Consider the following 10,958-nt stretch of genomic DNA (forward strand, 5'->3'; position numbering starts at 1 on the left):
ACGTTCTGTACCGTCTGTTCCGCCCATGAGATACGAGTCGCTCTACTGGACAAAGTCCATGCACATGCTATGCCACGTCAGCGTTCAACATACGGTCTGAATATGCTGAAATTTCTACCCCAAGATTCCGTTACAGCCTCAAATAGTATCCAAACAGGTGGTCGTACTGCTTGAACGGATGGTAGAAATAAGTTGCATAGTCATCTAAGTGGTTTTGTGCTCCAGCAATCCATGGATGTCAGGACTTCCTCCAGAGTTCAACCCCCATTCTATGTGGTCACAAGCGTGATTCCACAACTTGTGGGCTAATTCGAGTTGCAAAAGGCGTGGGTCTGCAGGGCTGGATCCAGAACCCGGGAAAGAAGAATTCCACTGACGGCCGCCACCCGCAGGAGGAACGGGACACGTGGCAGTGGCGACGATCATGGTATCCCGCACCAAAAGCCGAACAGCCTTATCAGCCCCAATGCGTGCGAAATTACGACAGCAAGGCTGCATGCCCTTCCTATCACACATCCGAACCAAGATGCGAAGGCCGCCCGCATTCAGCCGCACGTACCAAAAAACCTTTGACCGCCCCGGTTTTTTTTGCGCGAGGCTCACAGTCGATCCCTGCGACCACTGAAATGATCGGTTTTGAAGCAAGAAAAGACGACATCTCGACATTTGCTCCAGGATCCAGGGCCGTAATTAGGGGCGGGTTTGAACATGCGGCCGCCACATGCATCACGGCTGTAAGCTGACTAGCTTTTCCATGTCGGGACCCGAAACTGGGACAATGGATCGCGTTCGAGAGATATACATGCACGCAATCAAAGGCGGCAATTTGTCGAATCACTTTGTGGTAGCCAAGGCCTCGCTCTTACGGTAGCGGAGCCCAAGGCGGCTGAGTCCCGCCGAGCTGCGGTCACTCCTGAAAGAGACATCTTGGCTGGTGGTGGAGCGAAATTATGGACATGCATCTCAAATACCAAATTGGGACGGTGTAGCCTAGTGGCGTAGTACAACTCCATCATCTCAATCATACAGGCAAGCACAACATCTTCTCATTGTCACCTGGCTCCTCAGCTTGCAACGTTCGCGTGTTGCACAGCATGGGGTTGCAGGCATGGTGGCCACCTCTGCCGTGTTGACTAAACTCAACCGAGGTCTACATATACCCTGAGGGCACTGGACAGAGTACGGTGATCTAACTGGCGACCGTGGTTGTTGACTGCGATGATGTCTGTCGATGACGTGGTTCGACAGCCGCGCCCCGCTAGTCGCGACATGTCTCTCCGAATGTGGCCTTTCAGGCACCGTGGCAGAAGACGGAACGGAGGCTTGCAGATTCGAAGAGAGCATCTTTAGGTTCTGCCTTGAATGTGATAACGTAGACGCCAAGAATTGCAATAGGTGGTGTGTCACTGAACAATGTCAACTGCGGCACGTTCGACACATAAGAAATGATGCCATGGATGACTAGCTTATTCTGACAGGTCAAACTGAGGCAATCGAGAGTATTCGCATATGGAACAGATTTGCGAGGCCGATGATAGCGTGTACATGTATAGGTACGTGGTCTCGTCAAAAAAAAAAATAAAGATGGTGTGCGGTCAGACGGGGTGAGTGAGCGCCACAGAAATAAAAACCACGGTACTTAGGGCCGAGGCTCTAGACAAAATAGAAAAGGGTGTCAACCGCGGCACCTTCCGCCAAGACGAGTTCTGCTTATCATGTACATGCGTACGAATGTAGCTGGCAGGGCGAGAGTTGCACAGAACTGCCTGTTGTCGGTCGCTGACAGATCTGACTGTATTGTGTTTCCCAGCAAAAAGGAACCAGGCCTGCAAGTACCTACACATTGGAAAACTCACTTCATTGACCCCTATGATTGTGCAGCCACCGCAGATGGAGCTCGCCTAGCAACCACTGCAGGATGAAGTTCCTGCCGATGTGACCGTCAAGACCGCCGCTCTGGGCTCGGGAGAGGCGTATTCCAATCGGGTCTCATCCTGTCAGCAGGCTATGCATCCTCCTAGTGGAGTGTTATCACGTCACTGATGATTCGCCGTCATCCAGTCTCGCATCAACCAGAGAAGCCAGACGTTGTTCAGTATTCCTGGGTCGGCACCGAGTCGATCGGTCGAGGCCTTCCGCATGATGTTTCTTACAAGACCAGCCGAGGAGAAGCACAATCGTGATTCTTAACACACCACAACACTCCATGAGTGCCAGGAGCCCCCGCCACCGTTACTATAATGATGCTTATGAGACGCTGACTGGCAAGAGGTAAAAGGACACACCAAACAAATACAGTATCGGCATCAAGAAAGCTGAAGCTCAACCTTTGGAGGCTCAATAAATGGGAATGGACGGAAAGACGATCCGGCTACGGGCATCTTGCAACGCTTGCAACGAGTCCAAGGTCAGATGCAGCCAGCGGAAGCCGACGTGCGCACGGTGCGAGCGCAACGGGGTCGAGTGCGTCTACGGGCTGTCACGGAGGACGCACAAGGACGCCCCGCCTATATCGATGCCGCCGTCGCAGCGGTCCCGGGGTCCTTTGAGAACATCCTCCACCAACGGAGACATGAGCCGCAGCAGCAGCACCCACAAGAGTCACAGCAGCAACAACAGCATCGGCAACAATAGTTGGAGTGGGCTCTCATTCGCCAAGAGCGCAACTGCGACCCCGTCCACATCCACGCCCAATGGTGGTGCCTCGCCGGACCGATCCCTGTCGACCGAGATGTCCACGCACGATGCAAACACAGCCTTCTTCGGGGATTATCTGTCCCAGCTGCAGCCCTATACACCACAGACGCCGACAGCAGCCGACCCAACTCACCGTGCCGGGCTCTTGTTGGACTTCAGCAGCCCTGCCAGGGTCGCCGGCAGCGCAAGCAGCGGCCCACATCATGTCGACCCCCTCAGCGCGGCCGTGACACAGTTCTCAACGCCAGCGGCCGAGTACGCCAACCCCTGGGCCATGGGGTCCCTCTTCGGCAGCGGCAGCAGCAGCAACACCCACACCAACACAAACACCAACGCCAGCAGCAGCGACAGCGGGCCCGCGACCACCGACATGTCGGCATACCTGGCAACACCACCCTCGCCGCCCCCGCTGGGCGACTACACGTGCAACTGCCACGCGGGCGTGACGGAGCTCCTGACGTCGATGCGCGGCGGCGGCGGGGACGACCGGCGGCTGCCCGTCGACGCGCAGCTCGCCAGGCTGAGGCGGTGCATCTCGTCGTCCGAGTCCTCGATGGCCTGCTGCCACGGCCGCGACGACGGCGAGCCCATCCACATCATGGCCGTCGCCACGCTCATCGGCTACGTCATCGACGAGTTCGAGGTGCTCGCCTGCGACCTCGTGGCCCCGGCCCTGCGGAGGATGTCCCCACCGTCCGCGGGCGACGTGGCGGCGGCGGCCCTGGGGGGTGGCACTGGCGGCGCCGAGCGGGTTGGAGGTGGTGGTAGCCTCTCGTCCGGCTCGGATGAGTCCATTTCTATGGTTGGTGCCGGTGCGCATATATCTCTTGCGAGCCTCATGGAGCCGCGGTTATCTTGGGGTATGCTTGAGCTGGAGGATGACGATGAGGTGGATCTGAGGCAGAGGCTGTACCTCTTGTCTTTCCGCAAGCTGGAGAGGCTGCTGTCGCAGCTGACGATGTATCTGCGAAACCTGCACGACGCGCGGACCTGCCTCTCGGACCCATCACGGCACATGGCGTTCGTCATGGCGTGCGATTACACGCGACTGTGGCTGGAGAAGAAGGCCGAGGACGTCAAGAGACTGCTATCCGCATCTGTTGGAGACGAGATCTTGGATCCATCGCTTGGATAGGCACCGCACCTTTAGCTGTGGAGAATAGATACTCTGGGACGGCGGCAATTCTGCTTTGATCATAGCTTGGGGGGCGGGGGGGGGGGGCGCATGGGAAACGGCGGCTTCAGGTTACAGGCTCATGTACAGTATGACTAGACTAGACATTGATATCACGGCAAGGCGGCAGGGAGGCTTCTGTGAGCTTCAGGTGGATGACTACGATCATGCCTGACGTCTGTTACATTCGTTTCTGTTGTGTCTACGCAGGGGCGAGCCAATCAAATCTTGTCACCAAATGATGAAATTTACTAAGAATTTCTTCCCTTCTTTGCCATCAAGGTACATGTGGCACAACTGTCCTCGGCGATCTCGCGCCGTTCCAGCCTCGCCAAACCCGGGATCAGTCGCTAGTCCGGGTCCGTGAAATCAGTTTTTCTGCCCGAGCCGCCCCACGGTCACCGTCCTGCTTTCTGGCACCGGCAGGACGAAAAGAAATCGGATGTGATAGACCTAAATGCTACCCTGACACATGGTTCTGCAGTGGCGGCCCGCTCAACGTCCAAATCCCGGCAGTCGCGGGCGGCGCAGTGCTGACACTGCGTGCGCCCCCCTTATCTACGGTACATACATCCAGCCCGAGAAACCAAGAACTGCCAATTGTAAGCTGAGAAGAGCCCGTGTACCCAGCGCTCGGATCCTACTCGCTCTCTCTGCGGTCTTTCCCGCAGGGCACCTATCCCGCTCTGGGCAAGACCCGAGGACGATCCCTTCTAAGTTGAGGCTCACTGCCCACAGACGCGCGTCCGGCCCGCAATGGCGCCCCCGGCAAGGACCCGTCTCCCTTGCTTCTCACGCTTTTTGGCCTGGTCCATTTATTAAGCTTTCGGGAGCTCGGGTTGAATTTGACACCTGGCTTGCGCGCTAAGCACAACCTTATTTGGACGTTATCTTTGTTGTTCCCGTCGCCAGAAACACCGACGCGCCTTAGTATTCCTCAGGAGCCTGTGTGTCTTGATTTAATCATTTCCAGAAACTTCTAACGCACATACCAAGGATTGCCACTGTAATACCACTCATGAATCGTTTCCACAAATAGGGTAGTTACTGTGAGGAGGCTGCGGCCGGCCCCGTTGCTTCTCGGAACCACATGTGCAATACTTCTCCCTTTCTTTCTGAGACGCGTCAGTATTCTGACTGTTTCCCCAGTCAAGCTAGGGAAACGTCGATCGTCTATTTTCTGCCCCCCACTGATCTAGCACATTCCCATTAGTGCTTATGACATTCTCTGACTTTCCATCATCTCCTCCTCTCGTGTTATCGCTCCTAGTGTGGGACTCTAGTGCGAGCGCCCCCACGTTGTATCAGAGCCCTCATCTCCGCCTCCGGTTGCCCGTGCCCTAGCTTGGCCTGGATCATCACCGTGCAGAATGATCACACCGCTCCCTTTACCTCCATCGGCTCACCATAGACTGAGTGTTTCTGCTCCGAGCAAGTGCGATTCGTAGAAATGTTTTGATAACCGATCAGTTACCAGCAAATCTAGACACGCTGCATGAGGATGTGGTGAAACGCCGATTCTCAAGATCTAAGGTTGTGCTAGAGAACACAGGCCGGCATGCCGATAGAGAGTACCTGAAGCACACAAACTTCCGAAAGCGTCCTGGTTCATGCTACACGCGTCGCTTCTTGCACGCCCATAAAATGTAAAGCTACACAGTCGTCCGACATTTCTGAGCACCGAAATCAAGTGGTCGTCGAGGTATGAGGGCCAAAGCCCACGTAAACCAGCCCAGAGCATCATGCAGTCGTTGTCGGAGAGGAAATTGCGAACAGGGTAGCCAAAGTCGGCAACAAATGTTATTTGACCCGTTGGAGAGGGCCCCATGATCAGACGAGCCAGTTGTGGTCAAGGGAAAAGTCTGCGGAGTGAACAGTTTATGGCCGTGGCTTTGATTGGCGATATAGTAGGAAATCTGCGAGACAGCCCTTTGAAGTACTTGGTGTAATTCATCACACGTTACAACACCAATTTGGCTTCCCAGCCACGATAGAAGGATTCCAAACCCAATAAGCGGCACGGATACACCCGTACAGCCTCAAGACAAACTAAGCAGCCACCATTTCACTTTTCTTCCCGTTGACGCTCCTCTACTCTACAAAAGTTGCTCCAGACGCACCTTTTGTGCAGTTCCCATTTTCCTCCCAAAGTCATCAGCTCGTGCTGATGTGTCTTGGTGCATTCGGTCCTACATTATCAACTGCCAGCCATGTCACTAGACCTGTGAATTTATTGATTGTAGTATCCGTGAGTGACTTTGTCTGTGATCGCAGGAGATGGGATGATCTGCAGAGTATCACCAATACAACTCCTGATATATAGAGAGCGGCCGACTGGTCGGCAAGGGACCAGTCATCAACTAGGATGCAGCCTTCTCTCCAAGTCGTAGCCCTCAGCGACTGTATACCATTTCTGACTGTTCAAGAGCACATCACATAACAAAAGGATGTTCCCACGGCCCTACCCATGACAAACCACGCAAAGCAAGTTACGTGGTCTCCATTGCGACGCCGCAATAGAAGCAGCATTTTAGGGACAATGAAAGCAAGATATGCAATATCCGCGGAGCCTAGGACCTTTCCCATGTGATATTTGTCTTGAAGGCCTCTCCTGTTTAAACTTCGGGATTCGAGATGAGTAAAATTGCATCTTTCTTGGACACAAGACATGTGGACCAACGGAACTGTTGACATGAAGTTTTCTGGTCAAGTTGGGGACGATGCGATCATCTCTTCAAATTTGATTCTTGAGCTAGCATATATGCCATTCTTTTAGAATGGTTTTGTATCCCGTCCAAGGGATAAGCTCCAATACCCATTTCCTACTAAAAAATATTAATTCTCTTTGCCGCTATATAATTTATATTAAACTGCTTTCCGGAATTTCCTGCATTTAATGAATATAATATATAAGTCCTATACTTCCTTAATAATATATAAATTTAATATCTTATTAGGATTAATTCTTATTTTATTTATATTTTATATTAAAAATTTAGCATTTAGTTTATAATTTAAATTTTTATATTTATATATTTTTAATTAAATAAGCATTATTATTAAACTTTATATTATTATCTTATCTTATTATATAAGCTATTTCCTTAATTATTTTAATAATAAGCTTTTATTTTATAATGCTTAAAGTTATTAATTTTAATTTCTTTTAAATATTTAATAATCTTATATTATTATAATATTGATATTTATAATTATAATATTATTAATTAAAGGCTAATATATAAGTTTATTTAAATTATTTAATCTTTTATATATACCTATTAATATATTTTAATTATAAGTAATTATGCTTAAGATATTTTATTAAAGGTTTAATATTTCCTATTCTTTAAGATAATTAAAGCATTATTATTATTATTAGCATAGCATTATTCTTAATTAAATCTATCTTTAATATTATACCTTTATATTAATAAGATTTAAAACCTTATAGCTTATTTAATTTAAATATTTAATAAGAAAGTAAGAAAGCCTTATAGGTAATATAAAAATTAAAAGGGTTTATAATTACTTTGCAAGTAATAATATATAGGGTTTATATAAATTATTATTATAATGGCAAGGCTTATAATTATAAAATATATATATATTATCTTAATTATATTATATTAAGTTTTTATTAATTTTTTGCTCTTTTTATGCTAAATAATTTAATAAGAAATGCTTAATATAATTAAGATTAAGAAAAAGTAAAGGTTTAAAAGGGGTTGTTTATGCTTAACTTATATAATGCTTTGCATTATTTAAATTTAAGTTTAAATAGTTTGCAAAGATAATTTAAGTAATTTAATAATATAGTAATTTTAAATATATTTATTATTATTAATAATATTATAGCTTTTATATAAAAGTTTTAAGGCTAAAAATAAAGGTTATAGCATTATAATTATTCCTAAATATAATATAATAAAAATTTATTAGTTAAATATATATAATAAGGTTCTTTATAGTATTTAACTTATAGTAAGTAAGGCTATTATAAATATCTTAAAATATTATTTTAAGGTTATTTTATAATTTAAAATTAATTATGCATTGCTTATATTATATATATTAGGTTAAAATTTATTATTTATATTAATTAGCTTAAGTATATTTTATAATTATTATATTATTTATATAGCTTTAGTAATATAGCTATTATTTTTTAATAAACTTATATTATATATATTTCTATTTAATGTAATATAAGGTAAGTCTTTAAAGTATAGTTTAAGGCGTGGTTTATAATAAATTATAACTTAACTTATGCCTTAAAATAAACCGTTTTTAGTTTTATATATATTAAAATGAATATTTACTAAATAAAGCCTATATTAGCATATTATAAGGAATAATATAATAATATAGTTTTTATATAAGAAGTAATTATTTTATATTATTATTTATAATTACCTTTTTAATATTAATATAAATTAATATTTTAATATATTTAAAGCATTTTATAAACTTCATAAGATATTAAGTACGGTTTAGTTATTTAAGTTAATAAGCCTAAGCATTTAAATACTTAAGAATGTTTTATATTTAAATAAGGTAATATAAATAATAATAAGATTAATATTATAAGTTTTATTTAATTATGCTTTTAAGTTAATAATAATCTTTTTAAATATTCTCCTTTATAATTTATAATTTATTAAAGTAAATATTAATATATAGGTAAGTTTATATTAAATATACCCTTTTATAAAGAATTTAAACTTACTTTATATTAATTTTATTTTAATTTTATTTATAATTAATAAAATTTACTCTTTTAATAATTTAAGAATTTTAATGTTTTATATTTTTTTAAACTTAAGGAAAATAACTATTAACGGCTTAAAATAAATAATTATATTAATTTTAATTTATAATTTTATATTATATTAACTTTTTAAAATAATACCTTTAGCTTTAAACTTTATATTATTTATAAGTTTTAAATTAAGGTATTAATTTTTATTTATTAAAATTAGTATTTTATTTATATAAAAGAATATTTTAAGTATATTTATTTAGTTATTATCCTTATAATATATAATTACTATTTTTTATAATTAATTTGCATTAATTTATATATAATATAAGATAAATATTTAAATAACTTAATTTTAAGCTTTAATAAATTTAATAATTATATTTATATTTAGCCGCTATTTTATAGTGTTAATTAATATAATTACTTAAGTTTCCTTTTAATTAATTTATTATTTTATAATAATAACTTTATTATTTAGCTTTTATTAATACTTTTTGCTTAAGTTATCATTATATAGTTTTTATAACATTTCTTAAAAATTTAAATCTTTAATCTTTATTTATTTATTTAATATAATTATATCTTTAAATTTATTAAAGAGTTTAAAGCTTATTAGCTATTTTATTATTATTATAATATTTTAAGGTATAATATTAATTAATAATTTATTATTATTATTATTAATAAAAAGGGTTATTAATATTTTACCTTTTGCTAAAAATATTATAAAGGTAGTATTAATAAATAGGAATTAAGTAAAGTTACTTAATATTATTATAATAAGAGTTTATTTAAATAATGCATCCTTAGCATTATAATAGCCTCTTAAGTAATTTAATTTTTTGCTAATTTTATTAAAAAAATGGCTAGAAATTATGCTAAGTTTATTAAGTATTAGCATTTTAATTTTTTTTTACTTATTTATTAATAGATTTTCTATTTCTTATAAGCAAAAGCCTTTTAAATTAAGACTTATAACTAAATATATTATTTTACTATTAATATTTATTATTATAAAGTTAATGCTAATTATTATATAAAGTAAATAATAATTATTTATAATTTAAAATAACTTTTTAATAGCTTAAATAAGTTAGCTTTTATTAACATTACTACTTTTATTAATATATAAGAAAAGTTAATTCTTTTTTATATTTTATATATTTTAACTTTTTATTACTTATAAGTATTGCGTAATCTTTTTTATTATAAGTAATTATTAAATATTAAAGTTTTAAGCTAACTTAATATTATTAGCAGTAATAATTTATAAAATTATGTTTAAATATTAAACCTTTATTAATAATTATATATAATAAGTTAAATTACTTATATTATTATTAATAATGCTTAAATAAGTAATATTTATACTTATAACTTATTTATTATATTATATTAAATATTAGGGTTTGGGATTTTATTTAATTGCATTTTTAAGTTTACACTTTTACTTTTAAAGTAAGATTTAAGTATATTATAATTTGCGATATATTATATTTTTAAGAAGGTATTTATATTAGCTTATATAAGGCCATAATTTAATAAATTAATATTAATATCCTACTTATACCTTTAGTTATTTATAAATAATATCTTGCTTAGTTTATTATATAATGATTAAAAAAAGGTAAATCCTATTTTATGCTTAGTTTTTATTTATAAGATATTATGCAAAATTTCTAGCTATTTAGCTTTTAAGGCAAGTATTTTAATTACTTTATTTATATTATTAAGGTTTTAATAATTATTAATAATATAATTTACCTATGCATATTTATTTGCCTAAGCTTTTATATTAATTCATGCATTCTTAGCTAATTAATAAAATAAGCTATTATTTTTAATATAAAAAAGTAGTTTATCTTTTAGGTTTTCTTTTTATTATAATTATATTTTATTAAAATTATTAATATTATTATATTAAAATGTATATTATAATATAAAAAAATTAAGATATTATATTTTAGCTTAAGCAAAGAAGTTTAGGTTTTTACTTTTAAATTATAAATTAATATATTTAAATAAATATAAGATAGCAAGGTAAAATATTTATATTTCTTATATTTATTATAAAAATAAATTACTTTCTTAAGGAAATAATATAAAACTTGCTAATAAAAACTATATATTTTTTATAACTTATTAAAATATAATTAATATTATATAATTATATAAATATAATATTTTATAAATTAAATCTTGATATGAATAAGTAAGTAAATGGCTAATCTTAACTTCGCTTTAAGTTATAATAATACCTTTATTTAGGTTTAAAAAAGGGTATTAAGTTAATGCTAATCCATAAGCATATAGCTAATACCT

General features: G+C 38.3%; 1 protein-coding gene across 1 annotated transcript; it reads left to right on the forward strand.

Annotated features, from left to right (window-relative positions):
* Positions 1-2,350: 2,350 nt before the first annotated feature.
* INS49_003005 (uncharacterized protein) lies at positions 2,351-3,832 on the forward strand (the record flags this gene model as incomplete). The annotated part of the gene is made up of 1 exon (XM_043163805.1): positions 2,351-3,832. The coding sequence occupies one exon, from the start codon at positions 2,351-2,353 to the stop codon at positions 3,830-3,832; it is 1,482 nt and encodes a 493-aa protein (XP_043032311.1).
* Positions 3,833-10,958: the final 7,126 nt, after the last annotated feature.

Source organism: Diaporthe citri (genome assembly GCF_014595645.1).
Source record: "Diaporthe citri strain NFHF-8-4 chromosome Unknown scaffold_1, whole genome shotgun sequence".
Taxonomy (NCBI): domain Eukaryota; kingdom Fungi; phylum Ascomycota; class Sordariomycetes; order Diaporthales; family Diaporthaceae; genus Diaporthe; species Diaporthe citri.